This window comes from Myotis brandtii, unplaced genomic scaffold (assembly GCF_000412655.1).
Source record: "Myotis brandtii unplaced genomic scaffold, ASM41265v1 scaffold280, whole genome shotgun sequence".
Taxonomy (NCBI): Eukaryota; Metazoa; Chordata; class Mammalia; order Chiroptera; family Vespertilionidae; genus Myotis; species Myotis brandtii.
Window position 1 is genome coordinate 1,533,989 of NW_005360677.1, and position 25,619 is coordinate 1,559,607.

At 45.2% G+C, this 25,619-nt stretch overlaps 1 protein-coding gene across 1 annotated transcript; it reads left to right on the forward strand.

The window, feature by feature from the left end:
• The first annotated feature begins 561 nt into the window (after window positions 1-561).
• Window positions 562-24,660, forward strand: CPA4 (carboxypeptidase A4). Its single transcript, XM_005868949.2, has 11 exons — window positions 562-670; window positions 6,369-6,450; window positions 6,872-7,006; window positions 8,091-8,189; window positions 11,451-11,552; window positions 12,811-12,915; window positions 13,624-13,734; window positions 15,567-15,657; window positions 17,229-17,428; window positions 18,709-18,793; window positions 23,350-24,660. The coding sequence occupies exons 1-11, from the start codon at window positions 603-605 to the stop codon at window positions 23,535-23,537; spliced, it is 1,266 nt and encodes a 421-aa protein (XP_005869011.1). The 5' UTR covers window positions 562-602; the 3' UTR covers window positions 23,538-24,660.
• Window positions 24,661-25,619: the final 959 nt, after the last annotated feature.

Below are 25,619 nucleotides of genomic sequence, written 5' to 3' on the forward strand. Positions count from 1 at the left end.
GAGCTCAGACCCTAAGGAAAACAGATAATTTGTTCAGACTAACACATTCTTCCTATACCCTCTACCTCATATAATTCTACTTTCTTCCTGGAGTCCTAAGAATTATGTGTCAGATTCATAGCAGAGGCCACAAACTGTCATTGTTATGACCTGCTCTGGTGGATTCTCTGACAGGTTGTCAAATCTGTGGTCTTGGAGCTGGCTTGTGATGTCTTTGAAACTCTTCACTTTTTAAAAAAAACTCTAGAGGTAACTCCGTGCTAGGTTTACAACCTGGCCTCTCCTATGACTATAAATTCTATTTGGCACCGTGGGACTTCCTATTTATTAAAAAAACACGATTTAAATACAGTGTTGAGCAATATGGTACCTTGGCACAGAGTTTTCCAGCCCGAGGAGCAGGTTCCTGATTCTGTGAATCAGGAGGCTGGTCTTTATCACTCAAAAGGAATGGAAGAGTCATGGGTAGGGGCCCACCTGTCTATCATCAGAGTTGAAAGGCTGCTTGGGAATCACACTAGCATTTTTGAGAACTGAGTTTGCCTCAGACTCCTTATAAATACAGCTTGACTCAGCCCCGGTGTGACAGACACCTTTGGGACATGAAGTGGATACTGTTCTTTGGGGCCCTTATAGGGCCCAGCATCTGCGGCCGAGGGAAGTTTTTTGGGTAAGTTCCCTGTGGACTTATTATTACTGCTTGGTAAGTTCAGAGATACAGGAGACAGATGAATTTGGAAATGAATGGCTGATGATACTTCAGGCGGTTTGGCATTGAGAAAAAAGTTCTGGGCTCCAGTCCCAGCTCTGCCCTATGCCATCCTGGACAAGTTACTTGTCTTTCAGGCTCAATGTTACCTGTGAAATCAGGACTAGGTAGTCTCTGCAGCCCTCCCCAGCTCCCTAGCCTCCTGCCAACTATTTTTCTTCCTCGTTCTTATTTGTCCGGTCAGTTCCAGGCATCTCCTACTTTCTTACTGCTATATTATGAATTAACAAGAGTTACCAGAAATTGTTTCTAATTTCTGTCCTGCTTAAAGGAAAGCCTAGGTCTTAGGTGTCTTGGTTTCACCTCTCTGTTAACAGTGAAGGCTTAGTAGAGCTGGTGCTTTCTTGTTAGCAGCTGGGACATGGAGATTTGATAGGTCTTGCCTAGCCACAGCTCTGAAGATTGACACACCAGGGATACACCTGTACACTGTGTACACACATGCTCCACACATAATGCTCTGTGGTTTGCAAAGGAGAGGACATTTGGGAGGTAGGAGAGATGAAAGGATGCCATGGTACCCTGCTGGAAGATTGGATTCTAATAACTCATTACTGCATAAATGCTTTGCCATTTGCAAAAAGCTTTAGCGCGCCTTATCTTTTGGATTACACAACAACTCTGACAGGCAAGGGTGTTATTTTCCTTAATTTAAACATGAAAAAACTCAGCTTCAGGAAGATTAAGAAACTCGCCCAAGGCCACTTAGCTGGTAAGCAGGGGAGCTGGAACTCTGAATGCAAAAACCATACCCTTTGCTGTAACACAAAGTAATCAGATAGAATCCTATATCTCACTGATCTATCTACATCTACCTGCTCACTCTATTATGCTATCTGGCTAAAGGGACTTTGGGGTTGTTTGCTGTGGTAATTACATTAGGCCCCCCTTATTTGTGAGGGATGCGTTCCAAGACCCCCAGTGGATGCCTGAAACCACGGACAGTACCAAACCCTATATAGACTATGTTTTTTTTCTTATACATACATACTTATGACACAGTTTAATTTATAAATCAGGCACAGTAAGAGATTAATGATAATAACTAACAATAGAACAATTATTACAATATGCTGTAATAAAAGTTATGTGCCTGTGGTCTCTCCCTCTCAAAAGATTTTATTGTGCTGTACTCACCCTTCATCTTGTGATGATGTGAGATGATGTGAAGAGATGAAGTGAGGTACTCAGAACGGTGTGTAATTGAAAATGTATGAATTGTTTATTTCTGAAGGTTTTCATTTAATCATTTCAGACGGCATTCTTGGGTAACTGAAACCAGGAAAAGCAAAACCCCGGAAAAAGGGAAACCACTGTACTTACATGAAATTGAGTAATTTTTATGGTGTTGACTTCTGCTCACACCTGGTCTCTACTGCCAAATAGCTTCGAGGCGTTAGGCCCAGCAGGTGGCCAGGTAGGGAGACTTTTCCTCAGGCCGTTCCTGTTCCATGTAATAACTAACTTGCTGTCAAGCGGACTGACACCTGGAGCTGTTAGGCTCCTGCTGCAGCTATCCAGGTGGCTGAAAAATCTTTATTTCTCAGGATACAGACTTCTCTTACAATACAGGGGCACTGGGTTGAGACAGCTGGGCTGGGCCCTGGAGTCCTCACCACAGGAGTGGGCACAGAGAGTGTGCCTGGGCTCATTGCAGATGGTTTTAATCATTAGTGCCGAGCTCACCCCAAACGTGGTCTCACCCCATAGTACAGAACCCAGCAAAGGTAGCGGAATCCTTCCATAGACATGTCCCAGAAAGGGAACATTTAGGTGAAGGATAAAGCTGGCCTCTGAGCATTCAAGTGGATAGGAAGCCAGAGCACAGTTTGGCTTGGAGGGGGTACAATGCTGAGGAGATGAAGATGATGGTCCCCTGCCCCCTCAAAACCTCCACCCTAGGCTCTGTTCTTTCTACTCAACTCACCGACTTCCCTGGTCTGTCTCTGCTGGTATCTTCTGTCTTGGTCTTCAGTCATTTTAAGGATGGGAAGGTGGCCAAGATGCCTAGAGATGTGGAGCAGGCAGAGAACAGGAAGTAGTTGTAGAACTAGTTGCAGCATCAACTGTAGCTGGCAGGCATTTAAGAATTCTGGGCATCTGCCTCTCAGTATTCATGGTAGATGCTAAGCTTGGCTGGGGATGCAGCTAAGAAAGGTACAAAGACCAGGCCACTTGGGGAGGGACAGAAGCTCAGCACCCAGGGGACTATTGACTGTCCAGAACATGGGACAAGGGGATCACCAACCATTGTGTAGGCAACAGTGGGACAGCCCTGGGTATCGGAATGGACCAGAGTTAGCAAGAGCTGCAAGAATACCTGTGTGGAGTAGAGGGGTGAACCTGCATATCCCATCATATCTCCCTTCCCAGGCCAATCTTCCATAGTTAGAATGAGCTTAAGGTCTTCGAATGGATTTCCAGATGGTGGACATAGGTTGTGTCCAGCCACACACACTGGGAAGGGCATTTTCCAAATAGAGACGAGGACAATGAGGACAAGAAAAAGGCTGCCCTTCACCTGGCGCCCACTTACGTTCCAGGTTTTGATGGACTTATGTTTATGGGAATAATGTTAAACAAGCTTTCCCCCCGCAATCACTCTAGGTAGGGAAAACCTCATGGGTGATGGGAGTTGTCCTAAAGCCTGGGTGGGAGCTTGCTAGGTAACTAAGGAAAAGGGCTAGGGTCTAGGCCAGTGATGGTGAACCTATGACACGCGTGTCAGAGCTGACACACAAACGCATTTTTTTGGTTGATTTTTCTTTGTTAAATGGCATTTAAATATATAAAATAAATATCAAAAATATAAGTCTTTGTTTTACTATGGTTGCAGATATCAAAAAATTTCTATATGTGACACGGCACCAGAGTTAAGTTAGGGTTTTTCAAAATGCTGACACGCCGAGCTCAAAAGGTTCGCCATCACTGGTCTAGGCAGAGGGAACAGCATGTGCAAAGGCATAGAAGGGCAAAGTACATGGTGAATTTAGGATTTAATTGAGGCTGGAGCCAAGAAGGTATAGGACGGAGAAGTGGAGAAGAGATAGATAGGGAAGGACCCTACCAGCCCTTTGTCGATGTAAAAAATGTCCAAACCTGTAGAGAATTTTCATATAAGTTGTTCTGAGTTTATTTGAACCAAACGGATGACATGCCGGGAAGCAAGCTCTCAATTGCTCCAGAAAATGACAGTTTTTGCAGTTTCTTTTATATATTTGGAATTAAGGAGGAAAGGTAAGGAAGATTACATGAAGGCAGGGATTACAGGATAGTTAACAAGATTATGTGCTCCCTTGAGGGGTCTGAAGCAGAGACATTCAAAGGTGTGTTAACCTGGAGGCAGGAGAACAATGGACAAGGTTTGCTTTAGGTGAAGGTAAACCTGTTAGAGATCGGGGACGTGACTACCCACCAGGACTTGCCCCGTTAGGAACTGCTGATCAGATTATTCTCTGAGGTTACGTTTGGTTAGATTGCAGAGCCCCCTTTTTTGTCCACGTCTTCCCTGCTGCCTCTCTGAATACTACAGCTGTGTGTCTTTAACCTCTGTAGCTGGGCTGCTTCGGGCGTGATGACATGGGCTGCGAATTTAATCATCAGCGCCAGTGAGGTTCACTGTGACCCATTGTCATGGACTTCCAGGGGTATGGAAGTTCTGTGCTGAAGTAACCACTTTAGAAAAAGTAAAACAAATGCTCTGGGTGAATGTGGAACATGATTTCCATAGTTCTGAGAGCTCCTTATTTCTATGTTCCTCTCTTTCTCTCTTCCTGTTCTTTTTCTCTCCCCTTGCTTTGTGATTGCTCTTGTCAGTGCTGTATTTTACAAACGCCTAATTTGCCAGTATCAGCGCACAGGCACTTTCTAGAACACCACTTCTAAGACGTTCTTTTCCTGGAGTGTTGGGGGTGGGTTGTGACAGAGCCTGGGTTTGGCAGATGGGCCCTGGGAGTCAGCCAGGAGGAAGGATTTCCCTTCTGTTGTAAACCCTTCCCTTTTGGCGAGGCTGCCTGCCTGTGTCAGGGAAGTGGTGGTTTGACTCCTCATCCTCCCAGCAAGCCCATGCCTAGCAAGCCTGTTGGGTTCCCACTGAGAGCTGCCCAGCCCGTGGGGCTTCTCCTCTCTGGCCCCAGCAGCACCCAGGGACCCCATTAGCTGCCCACCTCCCAGGACCCTGCGGGGACCGGATGAGTTGGGAGGAAGTGGGCCTTTGGCACTGGCATTTCCTCCAGACCTGCCACCTGCAATGGACCATGCCTCCCTGGGCTGGACTAGACCTCCCAGAGATCCTGGAGAACCTCACAGAACAAAGTGACACCCTGAGAGTCCATCCGGATTGAGCTGGCTTTCTGATGAGGAGATGCCGAGCTGCCACGTGAGGCCGCACGTTTAGCTCCCTGTGACAGAACCATTTTCTCTGTCAACAGGTCCTTCAGCCCACAGCTCTCTCCACCAGCGCTTCCTGCATTCATTCGTGTCAAAGGGATGACGCATGTGACAGCGTTGAGTGCAGATTCATTCGGCCCGTCACCTAGCAACGGCCTAATGGCTCCCCTGGCTACTTGAGCCGGCTGAGAGCACAAAGGCAGCTTTTCAGGCTCGTCCTTCTCCCACCCACACACAGGACTTCGGGGGGCCTCTACCCCTGCTGCTGTCGTGGATGCTAAATGGTGTACATGAAACAAAGTGCAGGGCAAATGACCCAGGGGGGCTCGGGGCCGGCCGGCTCCCTCTGGGCCCTCTCAGGGCCCCCTTAGGAGGATTGAATCCCAAGTTCAGCCCCAGCACCTTGGCCTTTATCTAATTCAAATTTTTATAGGGTTCTGGAGCTGGACGAGATCAAAAGAGCACCCAGTCTCCCCCCTTTTGCTAAGAGGAAAGTAGCTAACCCTTCAGGGACGGGAGGTCTGTTCTCTTTTCCAGCTCTTTCCAGCATGGACCTTGGGCCAGAGTTTCTTTCTTAAAAAAAAAAAAAAAAAAGGAATTGAATTAAATTTTATTTTTTTAAATTGAATTTATTGGGGAGACATTGGTTCACAAAACCATACTCAACAAAACATCCTCTGCACACTGCATCGTGCGTCGGGCCAGTTTCAGTCTTCGCCCCTGACAGTGAAGAACTGCTTCTTTATGTCTTGAGTTAGCTTTGCGTGTAACTCAGGAACATTCCTTTCTGCAAAAATATATATGTTTTTCATTATAAAGTAATATGACCACATTACAGAAAACAGATACAAGGGGGGAAAAAGTCAGTCATCCATAATTCCACGACCCGAACATAAGCACTGTCAGCATTTGCTAGATTTCCGTTGTCTGTTTTTCTTCCAATGCATCTGCTTTTTCCATACTTGTGATCATGGCATACATACAATTCTGTGTCCTGCTCTTTCACTTAATATTTCCCTTAAAGTTATACCATAAGCACTTTTTCATATTAGCCACGTAGTCTTGTTTTTAATGGCTATACATTATAACCAAAGGCTAGACCATTTCCTCTCACTCGGCGCAATTATGTCTGGGATAGGAGGCTGGGGCTTATTTGCCAGCTGAAAGCTCACCATTATCTTTTGCGTCTCTCTCTCTTTTTTTTCTTCAGGGATCAAGTTTTTAGGATTAACGTCAGAAATGGAGACGAGATCAGCAAAGTAAATGAGCTAGTGAAATCAGACAACTTGAAGGTACCTGATTCTTCCTAATCCTCTTGGGTATCTTCTAATTTTGGTGGGAGTAGACTTGCACCACTGGCATCATTTGTGGAGTTTCTATCCTGGTCAATGTGCATTTCCAAGATGGCGAGCGTTGAAGGGGGCGAAGTGGCGTACATCATAACGGTGCTCGGAAGTGGGAAGCCTCAGCCGTGGGCTCCATCTTCCCATCTGCCATTGACTTATTATTGTTTCTTGGGCTCTGCCAGGTATTGCCTGCTGGACAGGTCTGACCAGATACAGTTGTGAAATAGACAAAGTTTACCTTCTTGGGCAGAACCCAGCTCCTCAGGGATCACCCTGTCTTTTGGCAGTTGTTCTAGAAGAATGAGCTAACTCATTATGCCTTTTACCTGAACTGTCCTTTAACCTGGTTTCTCTCTGTTATCTTCAGCTCAGCCTCTGGAAATCTTCCTGTTCCTTGGGTCACCCTGTGGATGTCCTGGTCCCGGCTGTCAGTCTGCAACCAGTCGAATTCTTCCTCAAGTCCCAAGGCCTAGATTACTCAGTGACAATTGAAGACCTGCAGGTGGGTAAACCAAGGCTCCTGACTTGTCTTGCATAAGACAAAGCAGCCAGAGTGGACCTGAGGCACATTTCCAAGTTCTGGTCTTATTTTTCTCCATTTTACAGATGAAGACATTGAGGTTTATGGCAGTAAAGAGCACTGACTTGTTAGAGGCGCATGTTGTGGTAGGAGGGGCATGGTAGGGTGGGGAACCAGACAGATCTGGATCCAAATCCTGATTTTGCCAACTACTATTTTTGTGACTTTGGACACGTTTTTAACCTCTTGAACCTATTTCTTCATTGGTAAAATGTTAATAGTGATAACTACTTGGTAGGATTTATTGAGAAAAGTGAGTAAGTGTATGTAAAATGCCGAACAGCGCCTGGTATGTCAGAAATGTCCACAAGTGTTAAGTCTCTCTCCCTTTCCTTATTTGAAGTCAGGAGGGAAGAACAGAGTAGGGCGGGTGTTGGAGACCAGTCATAAAAAGCATCCTTTGAGAAAGGGGGCATGTCACCAACAGCCCCCAGCAGAGGGAACACCACCACCCTAGCCAGGCACCCGTCTCACGACCTGTATTTAAACAGCGGGACGGTGTCTGGCTCGTGTTCTCCCCTTCACCGAGGTAGGTTATGGACTAATTGGTGATTTGGCCCGGGAGTTTCCTGATGGCGAGAGCAGCTGTGAGCTTATTAATCATCCTCACATGTCATAGACATCTGCCAGGAGCCTTCAAAGTATGAGTGGTTATAAGAATTTCTTTGTTTCTGAATGGTTTCCCAAGCTGTGTATTTCAGAGGCACTGGATACCAGATGCGGGCTCATGTCTAGAGAATTCATAGTATCGAGTAACAAAATAGCATATATATTGCTTCCAGGGAGTGAGTTTTGAATGGGGTGATGTACAATGGGCCCCAAGGAGTAAGATTTTATAGATACATGGAAGATATCCGACCTCCTTTACATCTTGGCTTTTGGGGTGCTTGATCTTTGTGCCAAAGGTGCCGCCATCTTGGCTGGCTCATGGACCACGACATGGCAGAAACAACGTGCATCTCCATCTCCAACGGACCACTTCACCGTGTTGCCGTCTCTGTTTTAGGCCCTTTTAGATAAAGAAGATGAAGAAATGCAATACAACCAAGAGCAAGAACGGAGCAGTAATAACTTCAACTACGGGGCCTATCATTCCCTGGAAGCTGTAAGTGTTTCAGAGCAGGTTAAGATCAAGGTTATCGGCCTCCTGGGTTTTGTGACCCCTTTCCTCACTTCCAGGAGGTACTCATCCTCAGCACGGCATCCCTTCACTGTGGGGCTAAAATGTGTGCACTTGGATTCCTTTCTAATTCTTGGGTTGTTTAACGCTCACCAGCACCTAAGGGCATAGCGAAAAGACAAACCACATTTTCTCCCACATGCATCCTTCTTCTCTTAACAACCCCTTAAAGAAAGCAACCCCTTAATGAAATAATGGCAATCACTTCCAGTGCTTGTAAATTGATCTTCTTGTACCCCATCATAATCCTTGTATTTTATTCACCTATGTTAAAATATTACTTATTCTAGGCAAATAGATAAAGTGATTCTTTCAAGGTTAACCAAGTATTTCCACTCATTTATCATGACTACTGAGAATATGTATTTGTTCCATAGTGCATTTTGGTGCTGTGTTTAGTTAGAGACCACTTTATATAGATGACTGACTTTCAAGGTAAGCCAACCCTTCACATGCAAAACTTGGAGCAGAATAATTGAATACGATTAATTGGAACTCGAGGAATCAAGAGGAACTAATAGAATGGAATTGCATCACATACAATACAGTTCTCTTATGTGCCTCAGTGTCTTCTTCCTTAATCTGGAAACTACTAGCTTCGGATCACACGCCAATTTAAATTGGTATTTGCCTTCCTATACCTCAATGCACGTTGCTCTTTATATCCAAAGATGGTGCTCCTGGCATGCTGGTCATGGGGCGTATACTTTGAGTTGTTTTTCTTCTAGTGAGGGATTATTTCAAGGCTGACCAACTGTTTGCACTTCCTTCCCAGGATTATCAGTAGCTTTGTTTATTGTGTACACTTCCAACTGCATCGCCCCTTGATCCTTCTTGTGACCAATGACATACATCTGCACAACAGCTGGACTAAGTTAGGAGTTCAGACCAGGGCCACAAGCGAAAGCAGAGCTCAGGTCCAAACAGGGATTAAGCCCATGATGTTAGCTTCAGCAACACCGGGCACTCCCTCGCTGAGCTAACCGGTTGCAAATGTCACCAAGACCCTGGGAACATCATCGCCCGCTTGCCTGCTGCGGGAGCCTCACTTCCTCATTCGCTGGCTTTTGGTTTTTGTTCCCTGGAGTTAGGTGCCATTGTTACCTGTTTTACAGATATCTCTTGTTCCCTGAGAGGCCTTTTACTGTGGATTGGTGTACCATCATCTCCTCCTGGCTTGATCAGATTCAGTTTTGTTTTTTCTTTCTTCTAAAAACAGCTTTTAAGCCGAAAACCGGTTTGGCTCAGTGGATAGAGCGTCGGCCTGCGGACTGAAAGGTCCCAGGTTTGATTCTGGTCAAGGGCATGTACCTGGGCTGTGGGCACATCCCCAGTAGGAGATGTGCAGGAGGCAGCTGGTCGATGTTTCTCTCTCATCGATATTTCTAACTCTCTATCTTTCTCTCCCTTCCTCTCTGTAAAAAATCAATAAAATATATTAAAAAAATAAGGGAGGCCAGGGGATTGTCAAGGGCGGGGGGAAAAAAGGAGAAACAAGTAATACTCTTTGTAATAATTTAAGCAATAAAAATATATATATAAAAAAAATATATATATATTAAAAAAAATAAAAACAGCTTTTAAGAGCTCATCTCCTACAACCACTTAGGTCTTAGTTCGCTAGTGGGGATTTCATGTTTGTTTCTGCCAGGGTTTCTAGTTTCAGGCCATTTGTGTGTGTTGGGGTTGCTGTTATTTTTGTTTGTTTCTCAGGTGAGTTTCTCCCTTTCCAGTCTGGACTCATGAGGCCGTTTGACTTTTCCTGGGTGACTCTCTTTCCTCTCGTGGCTCAGGGTAGGCATCCTGCTTTCGCTCCACTTTCTAGGGTCAGTGGATAGAGTTTCCAGGCCCTTTTCATGGCCCAGTTGCCAATTCCCAGCTCTCAAGTTCTATCTCCTTGCCCCACACGTCCTGTGCCCTCTATTCCCACTCCTGCTTTGCTGTAAACCCTCAGCGGCTGAGGCAGATGTGTGGGCTTCATCTCTGCCCTCCACTCTGTCAGCTTGTTCTATGAGTTAAACTCTATTTAACTCATTCCTAGCCACGATCGACAGCTCTTCACTTGTTCTCTTAAAGCCTTTAGAGGAATCACCTCCAAACGGAGTGCCTGTCCACTGGAATGCAGGAAGAAACTATTACCACTTCTACTTATATTTCTACATATGTATAGCGCATGCTAATATATATAGTTCTTAAATATATTTTTATTGATTTCAGAGAGGAAAGGAGAGGGAGAGAGAGATAGAAACATCAATGATGAGAGAGAATCATTGATTGGCTGCCTCCTGCATGCCCCCTACTGAGGATCGAGCTCGCAAACCAAGCATGTGCCCTTGACCGGATTCGAACCCAGGACCTTTCAGTTCGTGGGCCGACGCTCTATTCACTGAGCTAAACCAGCTAGGGCCATGCTAATATTTTTTTTACTAATGGAGAAAGTGATCAAAAAAGTTTGGAGAGTTCAAGAACCTGGGCTAAACTGGGCCACGCTGTTGATCCAGTCCAGTATGGTCCAATATTGGAGCAGTGGACTAGTTTAGTGGACTATAATTTTGTGGATGGATACAAATGTACTATTTTCTAGAAAATTGTAGAAAAGGACTCTTTAGGCAGTTCTTTAAGAATAAGCATTCCTGGAACTCTACGTAAAATTGTCAGTGTTAAGCTCATGGCCATTCAGAAGGGAAGAGATCCAAATACAGGCACAGGACATACTTTTTGTGAGAGAATTGATCAAAGTGATTATTCGGACCATACACAGAAGACAACCAAGGATGAGCTATTGAGTTTATTAAAAACTATTGATAAGGATCCAAAACTGTCTGCCAAAGAGAAGAAAAAAATGCTAGGTCAGTTCTATAAGTGTCACCCAGACATCTTTATTGAATATTTTGGAGACTAAATTTCTAATGTCTGTATATAACTTGTGTTTTTTAAGAATTATGTATCCTAAAGACCCAATCACATTTGTAATTTTGAATGTTCTTCTAAATATGAAACTGTACTTAATAAAACCTTTTTGTATTAAAAAAAAAAGAATAAGCATTCCATGCCAATTGTATTGTCAACCCCATGGTTAGGAGGCTGGAAGAGATCGTTAAGATCATCAACATAAAGTTCACAGATACCTACCCAGAGCTGAACAAATTTTTAAAATGCCTCTCCGTTCACTTTCTCACGCTTCAGATTTACCAGGAGATGGACAGCATTGCTGGAGACTTTCCTCACTTGGCGAGCAGGGTGAAGATTGGGCATTCGTTTGAAGACCGGCCAATGTATGTACTGAAGGTAAGGCCCATGTTCTTTGAAGGGCCGAACTAGACACGGGCTCCTGGTTCCTTGTGCCCAGGACCCAACGATCAGGCCTCTGCTGGGGGCAGCTTCTTAGGACCTCCTTGACTTTAGGGAGGAGGGTGAGGTTAGAAGACATCTATCAGGGTTCAAATTTGGTCAGACAGGCAGTCTCCTACGTGCGCATTCTCATTCCAGGTTTCGACTAAAAGGCAAGATTAAGGGGATGTCTTGGGGCGGGCAGAGGTTGTGGTGTGGGCGTGGGGCTGGAGGAGGTTAGTATTCTAGAAAGCTCTCACTACACACAGTCTTCTTCCTTCAGTCCCACCTTCTGTAAACAGCAAGACAAATTGGGATAGTTCTACAAATTCCATCCTGCTTCTAGGAGTGCTTATTTGAAAAGCAATCTAGGAAGCTAATTTTAGGGCTGATGTAATTTTAAGCCCAGCCTCTGATCCTTGGCTGACACAAAGCCTAATTTCTAGGTATTTCCAACAGATTCAGGTCTATTTTGGCAGAGGAGGTAGATAATTTATGGCAGTAACATAAATTACATAAATAATCCAGCCGAATGAATAAAAAAGAATTTGGAGATGTGAACGACTGAGGATGCTAAGAACTTGTCAACCTCTAGCTACATATCAGCCCCGAAGAACCCAGCTTATAGCAATGGGTAAATTACCAGAGGAGGAGACCTGCCGCCGAGCTGTTTGCTAAAATAACCTTCACAAATTTAGAATATTTGCCCATCTGATGGAGACCCTGGCTTCATTAGCACCGAGCTCTGTCAGGTAGGGGAGGGGGCATGAAAAGGCAAGACCCAGAATTCATTTAGTGCCATTTACAGAGAGCTAGAGTGAACCCCCTCTTCCTCTTTTTTAAAACTGAATTCATTTATTGCATCAACCAGAACGGGCTGGTTCAGGCACTCTTGTCTCTCTCTGTTGGGATACCATTTGAGGTTTTTCAGGAGACACAATATTATCTCTAATCATACCGGCATTAGTTCACAATAGCAATTGTTTCCCTTCCCCATTTGCCTCCAACCCTGGAGCTGCGGCTGGGCCCGCCAGCCAGCCAGCCAATTAAGTTCCCCAGTCACTGATAAACTGATAAATAAATGGTGACCTCAGGAACATTTGGTCTCTGAATTGTCTTAAATTGATTCAGTGACTAGGAGCGAGCTGGAGAGAGGCGAGGTGGGCTGAGAACGGGGTCAGGAGGGTCATTTTCTGGTCTCTTTTTCCTTCCACAGTTCAGCACTGGAAAAGGCAGTCAGCGGCCGGCCATTTGGCTGAACGCAGGCATTCATTCCCGGGAGTGGATCTCACAGGCCACGGCCATGTGGACTGCGAGGAAGGTCATGTCCCCTGGTATTAGGCGAGAATTCTGGTGGCCCGGGTGCCCCTGCAGCCTCCCATGAAGCTGGGCCCAGGGGATAAGGTGGGAAGGCACAGTAGGCCGGGGGGCCTTTTCATTTCAGAGAAGCAAAAGGGCAGAGCCCCTTGGTCAAGACTCTGTGGCTAAAGAGTGCATTCGTGGCAGAGGGCAAGCTAATGAGCTGCAGAGGTGGCCCTGAAACACTGACCCATGGTCAGCCCTGCAGAAAGGGAGCAGGGCCTTGCCAGCAGCAACACTCAGATGAGCTTTGCCTTTAGCCCTTTGCCAGCCCCCCAGGCCCTCAGGGACCTCACGCTGTCTCCATGTCCCACTGGGAAGCCCTCTTTGAGCCAGCACTGAGAGGAGGGGGCGTGTGGGTGGGGAGGATCCATCTTCCCTACCCCTAGCAGGGGGGCTCAGATTCCTAATAACTGTCATGATGTGTGGCTCTCTGCTCCCCTGTCCCACCCCCTGGAAAGAGAGGATAAACCAGGCAGCCCAGGACCCTGCAGGTGGTGTCATCATGCAGCCAGGCTCCCGCAGGCTTTCAAGTGCTCTGAGAGCCGTGTCTTCGATGGTGACAGGGAGGCTGCGGAGGGTGGATGGGCATCTGGGGAAGATACACAGGCTCAGACCTAACAATCCAGCCTTCAAGGGCCTCGCTGACACATTTATTATCCCTGCTTAGATTGTCTCTGATTACGGGAAGGATCCAGCCATCACCTCCATCTTGAAGAAAATGGATATTTTCTTGTTGCCTGTGGCCAATCCTGATGGATATGTACACACGCACACTGAAGTGAGTAATACCAAGTGGGCTGCTTGGAGTTAGGACTTGTTTGCTGAATTCCTTGCTTTGCCACTAAATAGTTGTATGACCTTGGAGAAAATTTCCACCATGTGCATGTTATAAGCTCCCTTGGGGTCTCATTTTCTAGTCATTCTCTGAGCTGAGACTCACCAGGGAATATTTTTTTCTTAGAGAGAACAGTCTAATGAACTTCCTACATAGATCTTGAACAATTATCAACACCTTACCAATCTCTTTCATTTCTTTCCCTCCCACACATTTTTTTCCTGATGTATTTTAAAGCAAATCCTAGACATCAGGTTATTTCACCCAAAACTTCTTTAGTACACGTCTCTAGCTAATGTAGTTAAAACCAAGAAAGCACACCTGCCACTATCACCTTTTAAAAAGTAATGGAGCCCTAGCCGGTTTGGCTCAGTGGATAGAGCATCGGCCTGCGGACCAAAAGGTCCCCGGTTCGATTCCGGTCAAGGGCTCCTACCTCGGTTGCAGACTCCTCCGCGGCCCAGGCTCTCGTCAGGGCTCATGCAGGAGGCAACCAATCAATGTGTTTCTTTCACCTCAATATTTCTCTCTGTCTTTCCCTCTCTCTTCTGCTTTCCCTAAAAATCAATGGAAAAATATCCTTGGGTGAGGATTAACAACAACAACAAAAAAGTAATGGAAATTATTTAAGCCAATTTGTTGCAATTAGGATCTAAATGAGATTTGATCCTGCATTTTAAAAAATATATTTTTTTATTGATTTCAAAGAGGAAGGGAGAGGAAAGAGAGATAGAAACATTAATGATGAGAGAGGATCATTGATTGGCTGCCTCCTGCATGCTCCCTACTGGGGCTTGAGCCCACAAACCAGGCATGTGCCCTTGACCGGGAACCGAACCCAGGACCCTTCAGTGCGTAGGCTGACGCTCTATCCACTGAGCCAAACCAGCTAGGGCTAATCTTGCATTATAAAAAAAGATTTTTAAAATTGAATTTTAGAGAGAGGGAGAGGGAGAGAGAGAGAGAGAGAGAGAGATACATCAAAGTGAGAACGACATCGACCTGCTGCTTCTTGTCCCTCACCTTCCTGCCCCCTACTGGGGATGGAGCCTGCGGCCCTGCAGGAATCGGGAATTGAACTGGCAACCTTTTGGTGCATGGGATGATGCCCAGCCAACTGAGCCACACTGGCCAAGGGCCTATACCTATGGCTCTGCAGACTTTTTAATTCCTTAACAAGTAGCACTACTCCCCACCTTCCCACCCCTGCAACACACACATACTTATCTTTTAAAAAATATCATTAATTTTTAGAGAAACCAAGTAAATTGTCCGGTGGAATGTTTCACATTCTGAATCTGCCTGATGGCTTCTTGTGTGCCATTTAATTTGTTCTCTTATTTCCGCATTCCCTGTTTTCTGGTAGTCAGATCTAGAGGCTTGGTTGGATTCAGATTAAGTTTTTCAGCAAGAATGCAATAGTTGTGCACTTCCTATCATATTAGTGATCATTCAGGTGCAGAATGTTCATTTGTCCCAGTTTTACCGCAGCCAAAAATTATTCAGTGGGTTCAGGTGCTGTCAGCCTGGTTCTTGCATTATAAAATTCTCACGAGGGCATTTTGGGGGAGTCTTTCTCTCAGAACCAGAAGGGCTCAGCCTCCTCTTTTTGGGGTGAGAGGACAGGAGCCCTGATGATTCTCCAGAGAGAACTGTAAGCAGCTCACCCCACCCATGGTGCCCATTTCCATCTGTGGTCCCCAAAGAAAACCTTCACCTTTCTTGTGCTCTGGCTTATCTCTGGATGTTTGTTCCTTCCTTGGTGGATTTTTCAGAACCGACTTTGGAGGAAGACACGGTCCCTACATCCTGGAAGCCCCTGTATTGGTGTTGATCCAAATAGAAATTGGAACGCTAGCTTTGCCGGTAGGTTGGGGAGCTGGTGTTCAAATCCTGCTACCCCTGGGTAGCCTGGTCCACAGGGCTCCAAGCTGGCAGAGCGGGGGCCGGGTTCCAGGCTGGCTCCATTGCTGATTCACTGAGAGACGGGCGAATCCCTTACGCCCTCCCCTCTATGTCTCATTTTTTGGTTGTGTTTAAAAAGAAATTTTTTTTGTGTGTGATTTTGAAAGGCAACAACTTAGCAATTTCTGTCCTCCTGAGAGAACACTAATATTTCAAAACCATCACAGTCTGAGATATACACAACCATGCCTCTTCCTCATACCCTGGCTGCCCCAGCTTGTCCTGGGCGAGTTACTGGGTGGGTGGAGGGGTCCTGGAGGCAACTCAAAAGAGAGCAATTAGCACTTTTATTTTTGGTTTTGCTTTGTTTTTTAATCCTCACCTGAGGATATGTTGTTTTTTTTAAAAATTAGTATTACTGATTTTAGAGAGACAGAGAAACATTGATCGGTTGCCTCCCATATGGGTCTGACCAGGGATTGAACCAGAAACCTGGGATGTGCCCTGACCTGAATTGAACCCGCCACCTTTTGGTGTGCGGGATGACGCTCCAACCAGCTGAGCCACACTGACCAGGGCAAGCATGTTTCTGTAACAGACAAGATCTTGTGGTCTATCCTTAGATATATACATATGGGATGGAAAGAGAATAAGAATTAGGACACTTGGGTTGTAAGTTCCTCCTGTTTAAAATCACTCTCACAATCTTGCCAACTGTGTGTCACGTACTTTCCCCAAAATTATTTTATTTACAATTCTTCCGACCTAGTGAGTGAATTTTATTATCCGAAATGAGATAGTGGACAATCTTAAGAGTTTATGGTTGAGTTAGGATCTAAACTCACCTTACAATTCCAAATCCAAATAGTTCTCTTTCACTGTTCCACAGATGTTTTGTTCTTAATATAGTTCTTTTACTTGCCTAGAAATACCACACCAACCAGTGGGGGGAAAATAATGTGACTGGGAAAGGAGCCGATAAAAAATTAGGTCAGCTATCCCACAGCTGGAGTGGTTTTACACACCGGATACCTCAGGGAACTATATTGTGAAGTAATATTGAAGACAGTATTTCCAACACCTGACAAATAATCAAGAGATTTTAGCCACAACAATAGATTATTTTGGCAGTGCTCTGCCATTAAGATCTGAACCAAGAGAACAAGTTGACACCAGAATAAATGGAGTCATTTTCATTATTAATTGGTATTCATATTAATTATCTAGAATACTTATTAATTACATCTCATTGTCAAGTGTGATATTAATTATTCATGACAATTGTTAATGATACAACACAAGGTCAACTACCCTTTTAAAGGAGCTCTGCCAGTTTTCTTTCTCAGCTGTGGCAGACCTAACACCCCGACATTCCACTCCTGCACCTCAGTATACACACACCATGGGCTAGCAGCATCTAACAGTGACCTGTCCATTGCCAATACCTTCCATCCATCCTTTGGATTGTGGATCCTTCATTTCTGTCTTTTTGGCCTATGGGTTAATGTTTCTGCTTGGGCTGCCCCCAACAGGAGGGGGAGCCAGTGGCAATCCTTGCTCCGAAGTGTACCATGGACCCCATGCCAATTCAGAAGTAGAGGTGAAATCGGTGGTAGATTTCATTCAAAAGCACGGGGATTTCAAATGCTTCATCGACCTGCACAGCTACTCGCAGCTGCTGATGTATCCGTATGCGTACACAGCCAAGGAGGCCCCGGATGCTGATGAGCTGGTGAGTAATGGGCTGCCTTCCGCCCAGCCCCAGGCCTGCTTTACCTTCAGCTGCTGCCAAGGTGGTTGCTCTACAGCTTTATAGGGAAAGTCTGGGAGCCTGGGCTTATTTCTTTAAGGGGCCAGGCTTCTTTCCCTGCCCATCAGACCTACTGGGGATAGGAAGCAGGTGGTGCCCTTATTTCTGTGTTTGCTGTGACTTCCAAGAACCACACCTGATCCTTGTCTTTCCTTCTCACTTATTGTTCTGACCAAAACTTATGGCAGACCCACTGCTTGCCAAGAGCTGGGGTGGCATTGTGTTGGGCGAAGGGGAGGTGCTCCTCACTCCAGTTAAGGTGGAGTTTTAGTAGGGTGTAGGCCACAGCGTAGGGGTGCTCTGTGTCTCATGCAGTGACTCACCCTAGGATGTGAACAGGCACGGAGGGTGGACTGATGGAGCTGGGTTGGCATCTGCAGAGTGACTGCAGGCCTCTCCCCCTGTGCTGGTCGGCTTCCACATGCCCCTCTGCCCAGGCCATAGCTGGCCCATAAACCTCCCAGCAGGCACAGGGCTCCTGGCTTGGTGTGGGCAGATTCTGGTCTCAAGTAGGCACTTTGCATAGGACACATCTACACTGAGTGGCCAGATTATTATGACCACCCCATCAGTACAATGAAGTGAATTAGTTATGCAAATAATAATACTAATAATAATAATAAAACCTTGAGAGTATTTGCTTAGGAAGTTTTCAATATTCAGTATTTTTGGAAGTGTCAATGAAGTACTGATGGGGTGGCCATAATAATCTGGCCACTCAGTGTATATATGGCAGCCCCACCGCTACCTTCACTCTGGAATACCCAACTCTTAGAAGGTTTTCTCTTGAACATACTTGGCCTCACCTCATGTTCATGAACTTGACATTCCCTTCCCTTAGGGTAGGTGAAGATGGTGGTGCCTGTAACTAGATTCCCAATGGGCTGGTGAGCAGCCCTCCAGGTCTTTGGAGAGCTGGAGGGTATAATACACATGCTTTCAGAATGCATATGCGTCTTTTTTCACCTCCTTCTTTACCCCCTCCCCCAAACTAGTAGTAAAGAACTGGGGTGTGATGGGAGATGGAATTCCCCTCATTTTGTAATCAGCCTTATCTTGAGTTGATTGGGAAAGAAGAGGAGACCAGAAGGGAAAATTGGGGGAGCAACTGAGAATCTTCCAGACCATTACAGTGCAGAACAGCTGAGGAATGTCAGACTGCGGGATCCACTCTTTCTCATTCCGCTGACTCCCCTTCCTAGGACGAGGTGGCGAGGCGTGCGGCTAAAGCTCTGGCTTCCCTGTCTGGCACTCAGTACCGCGTGGGTTCTACCGCTACCACTGTCTGTAAGTATTTATTCTTTATTTAAAACAGGCTTTGAGAGGAAACTTGAGATGGAGCAGGAGAAGAGCAGCAAGTTAGACTTCCTCCACCGTAATCTGATTGTGTTTTTAATAGACTAAAGTTATGTCAAACCTGTGTGGTAATAGCTGTTGCTGGCAGTCATCTTCATCAACATCATCCCTACTATCTCATGCCATTTATCATGTGCCCATGATGACTTGCCTGCCGGGGTGGTGTGGTCTGCATTCCTTATCTTCCATTACAGATCCTGACATGGTTTATCAAAAATTCATCAAGCCCAGCATTCCATTTTCTTTTTTTCCTCCCTATCATTCCATTTTCAATGGAAACCCACATCTGAATGGGCAGACTCCGGTGGTGGTAGTCGGTGGATGAGACTCCTTCTCCTTGCTATCAGAAATGTACACGTGTTGGAACATGGCAGGGTGGGAACTGGGTTAGGCTGTCCTCCCAACAGTGGTTAGCATCAAGCCAGAAAAAGAGGAAAAAAACACACACCAAGACCCCAAATCTGAAGATGGTCTTGAGGCTCCACACCTACAACCTCAACCTCATTTTGAGGAAATACCTTTGTTTTGGTTTCTCACTGGAGTGTTTCATCTGAACAATTCACTCTATTCCTCTATTGCTTCCAGTCCCTATGTTTTGTGAGTCTGATTTCTAAATTAAAAAGATTGAAGAAAACGATCATTCTCCAAGACACCAGCTATAAATGGGAAATAAACATACAAATGTGGGGAGCTCAGCTCTGACCCCTTTTAAGTTAGTGTCCTTCTTTTCCCCGCTAATGCCTCCTCTGTAGTTTCCAACAGTTGATCCACCCTCAGAGCCCCTGAAGACTTGTTGATACTGGATTTGTTTCCTCTTCCGTACTGTAACCCACTCTCCCATTCTACCTGCTTTATTTTCCACTAGCTGTTCCCTTCAGTCTTCCTCTTCTGGGAAGATTCTTATTTATTTATTATTATTTTTTTATTGATTTCAGAGAGGAAGGAAGAGGGAGAGAGATAGAAACATCAATGATGAGAGAGAATTATTGATTGGCTGCCTCCTGCAAGCCCCTTACTGGGGATTGAGCCCGCAACCCAGGCATGTGCCCTTGACTGAATCAAATCCGGGACCCTTCAGTCTGCAGGTTGACGCTCTATCCACTGAGCCAAACCAGCTAGAGCTATGGGAAGATTCTTCATCTCACCTCCAAGGTCCTCTGATCTCAGCCCTCATCTGTGTTTCATAAGTCACAGTGCTGCATAAGGCAGTTAGCATGATGTTGGTGTTTGTGTTGCTAATTGCAGCAACAATTCATTAATTATTCATGCTTTATTATTATTAGTGTTGTTAAATGGGAACTCCTCGGAGAATAAACACATCGGGGAGTTTCTCCATCCCCTGATTAATTAGTCAGAATCGAGTCCTGGACCAAAGAGAGCTAAACAAACTGGGTAGGAACTCTCTGAGGAGGACCTTTCAAAAGTTGTTTGTGGGTCATCAGGATCCTGACTTCTGGGTCAAATAACCAGGTTAAAGAATGGCCTTGTCCTCTCACATCAAACGCATTCTTCTCCCCAGCTTAGCTGGGCCAAAATCACGAGATACTCATCAGATGCCTCCAACAGAAGAGGAGGAAGGCTCCTTTGAGTGTTGTCCAGGAGACATATTATTTCCTACCTCTTTCAAGAGCCCATCTTCTGTATTCATTATGGGCTTTGTCTGCCCTCCTTGCTTTTCAAAAATGTAATCAATTTTTGTATAATAACACTTGAACTCCATGGGTTATGGAATATGCTATACAAATGGTTGACGTTTGCCCTTTGAGAGCTGGACTTTTTCTTGGGCTTACCATTTTAGATGAAAATCATTCTAAAATGGAATTCACATTTTCTTGCCTTTTAAAAAAGATCATGTAGAAGAGATTTAAGCTCCTTTCTTTTTCTTTTCTTTCTTTCTTTCTTTATTTATTTTTTAATTGATCTTAGAGAGAGGATGGAAGGGAGAGAAAGAGAGAGTAACATGAATTGGCTGCCTCCCACATGCACCCCAACCAGAAATTGAAGCCACAACCTGGGTATGCGCCCTAACCCAGAATCAAACCTTTTGGTGTCTAGGACGATGCTAAAACCAACAGAGCCACACCAGCCAGGGCTAAGCTCCTTTCTTTATGACTCAGTGGCCTCCTGAATATCAATTGTTATATCCTGAAGGCCTACTGTGCCCTTTTGGACTAGTTAATCCCTCTGTTAAACGGCCCGGCCTGTTTTGCCTCTTTAATTCTGTGTCTGCTTTTTAGAGTTTTCATGTCTCCTTCCTCTGGTCAGACTGTACTGCTTTCAGGCCAACTGCCTCCAGCAACCCTTTCCTTTCCTCTTACTGATTTTGATCTACTAAGGGCTTGGAAACAAGTTCTCTGGGCTGGTTTGGCTCATTAGATTGTGGGTAGTAAGGATGGCCATTATGGCATTGTTTATCGTCACAGAAGACTGGTAACCCACAAAAGACTGCTAAGCATCTACCTGGCCATCAGTCGAGTGCTGGGGAAAAAGCACATTCGGTGCATTCATCAGTGAAACAGTCCTGGAGCGAATGAGGTGGGCCTATAGGTGCTAATAGGAAATAACCTTCAAATGTTAGTTAAGAAATACAGTGTACGGGACAGTGTCAATAGTATGATCCCATTTGTGTTTAAAGGAAAAAAAAAGAGTAGATAGACTTTGAAAAGGGACCCAAATAAAGTGAAGTTCATGAACTCGATCACTTTGCTCAGCAGAGGCCTTCTTGCCTCCTTCCTGAATTTTGAATGCTCTGAAACAGTTGAGCTTGCTGTGTATGTAACCTCTAGACACCTCTGGGGCCACGGCCTGTCTTTTTATTTGGCATTTTCTCAGGATGGAGAAAGGCTATGGAAACCGCACAAGGATTTCAGAGGGTGTAGGAGAGCATGTCCCATCCTGTCAGGGAGCAGGTACTCAGTGGAACCAGCATCTCTAGAACAATCACAAATGGCATCATGAAAACAACCCTCAGGAACAATGGAAAAACGAAAGGACCCATGTATTTATTTACCTGACATGTAACATACCACATGGACTAGAAGTAGGTTGAAGAAAGCATAGGCTCGATCACTAGATGGACTTGGGTTTAAATTCTGCCCTTGCCATTTTCCATCTGTATTTCCCTGGATACATTACCCATTCTAAGCCTGGGTTTCCACATCTGAAAAACAAGGACAATAATACCGACTCTCACTGGGGTTTTAAAGGTTGAATGAGATCATAAACATAAACTTTCCAGTATAATGCCTGGCTCCTGGTGGATGTGCAGTAAGCGATCACTGCTATTGGCATACTTAGTTTATTCAATGCCGTCTACACTTTTGTACTCTTACCCGATTTTTGCTCTGGTGGAGTTTGAGAAGAAGCAGGAAAACGGGTCTCTTGCTTTTGGCAGAGGGATGTTCCAAGGGCCGTGCTTTCTCCCTGGGTATCAGATATCTCTTGCTATGTAAAAAGTTATCCCAAAACTTAGCAGCTTAGAGCAAGACACATTTATTTTTTTAAACTGTTTCTGTGGGTCAGGAACTCAAGAGTGGCGTAACTAGGTGGGTCTGGCTCGAGGTCTCTCATGAGGTTGTGGTCAAGATGTCTTCCAAGGCTACTGTCATCTAAAGGCTGGACTAGGCTGGAGGGTCTGCTTCCTCCATGGCTCCCTCAGGTGCCTGATTATCGGGAGGCCTCAGTTCTTCACCACATGAACCTCTTTTTAGGGCAGCTTGTGTGTCCTTACAGCATGACAGCTGGCTTTCCTCAGAGCAAGTGGTCCAAGAGAGAGTGAGGTGAAAGCCACAGTAGCTTTTATGGCCTAGCCTCGATGGTCCCACACCTTCATTTCTGTAGTCTTTTGTTAGTTACACAGGTCAGGTAAGCCCTAATCAGTGTAGGGGGCACTATATAAGGCAGTGATGGCGAACCTTTTGAGCTTGGCGTGTCAGCATTTTGAAAAACCCTAACTTAACTCTGTGCTGTGGCACATATAGAAATTTTTTTGATATTTGCAACCATAGTAAAACAAAGATTTATATTTTTGATATTTATTTTATATATTTAAATGCCATTTAACAAAGGAAAATCAACCAAAAAAATGAGTTCGCGTGTCACCTCTGACACGTGTGTCATAGGTTCACCATCACTGATATAAGGATGTGACTATTGGGGGACAAGGATCATTGGGGCTGTCTTGGAGGTTGTCTACCATACTCGGTCTCGGTAGAGATTGGTTTTGCATGACCTGAAGGAGTCTATGGAATTAGTGACAAGCGGGGGATGAGGATTTAAAATCTCTTCATTTGAGACTAGTGAAGACCCTCATGGTGTAGACAGCCTGAGACATATGGATCAGGCCAATGTCTGTGTCCTAGGCCTAATGGTTTGCAGAAAGAACTCTGGGTCCCTAAAGAACCACAGGCAGGCAGAACTCCCGGCCCCTTCTCACTTAACCCTGAAAGAAACTGCGCTTCAAAGGTGTTTTCTCTTCTGATCTGCAGATCAAGCTAGTGGGAGCAGCGTTGACTGGGCGTATGATAATGGCATCAAGTATGCATTCACTTTTGAGTTAAGAGATACTGGGCACTATGGCTTCCTCCTGCCAGCCGACCAGATCATTCCCACTGCAGAGGAGACCTGGCTGGGGCTGAAGACCATCATGGAGCATGTGCGAGACCACCTCTACTAGATGAGGAGCCCGCTTTGTCTGCACTTACATATCCCCCACGTAGGTGCGCATGCTGAAGCCATATTAAAGGGAGATTGTTCCTTCACATGTGCCAGAGCCCTCTGGCTTTGGAGAGGACAGAGGCCAGCCCCTCTCCACTGCCCCTCCCTGAAGGTCCTACATTATGGTGGCACACCTGAGAGAAGGGCTTCTGTCACTTGCCATATTTTTGTCCTGTTGTTTCTCTGAACCCTTTGTATACCTTTCCTTGGGTCACTCTTAGGATCACCCCTTACTGGTGGCATGTCTCTACCTCATTTTTAGAACAAAAGGGTGTCTGAGATGGTTCTCTAACCTCATTCAATCTAGCCAAGCTTGTGACCTTGCTCTGGTGGGGGCCCCGAGGCAGCTGCTGTGGGAAACAATGCGATTGGTCTCAAAGATGATACAGAATGAACTTCCTTTAATTTCTCTCACTCCTTGAACATATTTTTCTTTGAAAAACAAATCCTGCATGGTCATCAGTATAGGTCATCTTTGGCCTCCCCGCTTTTTGTTTTTAAGTTTTTGGTCTGAATATAAAGTAGGTTGTCACTACTCATCACTGGGCCCCAAATTCCCAGATACAACAGTTCTGATGAGATCCTTTTTATTATTCAGTGTCACTGGGATCCCAGAAGGGCATCTGTGTCACTACAGGTACTGCTCACCCAGACACTCTGAATAAAGTGATGATCTAATAGCACTATTGCTAAATTATCCCCATCTGTCCTATGCGCTCACCTCCACTTCGCCTTTGAACTTACTTCAAAGATCTTGCCCTCACCCTACAAGTCCTAAATCACTCCCCTGGCCTGGATAATCTCACTGCCTTGGCACATTCCTGCTTGTGCTCTGGTACCTCGTGTTTCTTTCTTTCTTTTTTTGTCTTCTATTTTGCACCCTGGCCCATGAGTACCACGGAGGAGCCAGGCTTCATCAGTCAGGCTCCGCTTGTTCCATTCTGCCTTAGCGTGTTCCATCTGCACCTCCCCCACTTTTTTTTCTTTTTTCAAACATGTCTGTAAATCTTATCCTTCTGCCTAGGATTTGTGCAGCATCTGGTGTGTGCTCATAAGCCAATAAATATTCAATATGAGTCTTATGATTGTCTCCTATTCTTCACCTTTACCTGAATGGAAGCAAGCCACGGTTTTGAATATGCAGCTCTTTATAACGTCAAAAGTTCATTTTAATCTCTGTTCTTATCACATGACGTGTAGGAAGACCTTCTCCATCAGGTCGAGAGGCCCCCAGGGCAGTGTTGCCTTGGTGATTTCGTTCTGGTGGTGAGTCTAGTTCTTCGTTTTTCAGCTCAGAAGCTTGATATTCTCAGTGTCCGTGTTGATTAGACTCAGGGATGCTGACTCACGCCTACAGAGCTCAGATGAGGCATGTGATAAAACCAGCATACGAATTTATTAATTTACATTACGGCATATAACTATTTAGTGAATTGGATCCTCACGTCAGCCTGAACAGTACATTGTCTCCCTGTAGGCAACATACATGGGAAGCCAAATTATAATCAGAAGGTTGTTTAGTGAGCGGGCCATCAGAGCGAGGAAAGTTAATTACAGTCTATGATTAGAATTTTTAATGGTATCCAGCTCTAATACACAATATATCCAATTCTATAACCAGAACACACCTGCCAGCCAGCTAGCTGGTTGCTTGTGCTGGCTGGTCAGGGCTGCCTGCGACCGGACAGTGCCTCCTTAGGCATGACAGTACTTGCCTCTGTGACTCACCTGTAACCCAGCTGCATTTGTGCCCACCCACCCCCACCCCAAGATGGAGATTGTCCTTTAGATTCCTTAAACAAAGTGTAAAAATCCATAAAAAGAATACCTGCAACTATAATAATATTGAGAACATCTGTTTATTAAAAGACACCATACAGAAAGTTGCAAAGTAGGAGAAGATATTCACAATATTCAAAATACACACAACAGATAAAGGCCAGATAAAGGATTCCTACAGATTAATAACATTATAAATAATAATCCGATAGAAGAATGGCCAAAATATAGGAGCAAGCATGTTACATAAGAGGAAACAGGT

Coding starts and splice junctions, on each gene's coding strand:
- CPA4 (XM_005868949.2), top strand. CDS start 603: ATGAAGTGGATACTGTTCTTTGGGGCCCTTATAGGGCCCAGCATCTGC. Junction 15,658..17,228: donor TTGGAACGCTAGCTTTGCCG/GTAGGTTGGGGA, acceptor TGCCCCCAACAG/GAGGGGGAGCCAGTGGCAAT. Junction 17,429..18,708: donor CCCCGGATGCTGATGAGCTG/GTGAGTAATGGG, acceptor TCCCCTTCCTAG/GACGAGGTGGCGAGGCGTGC.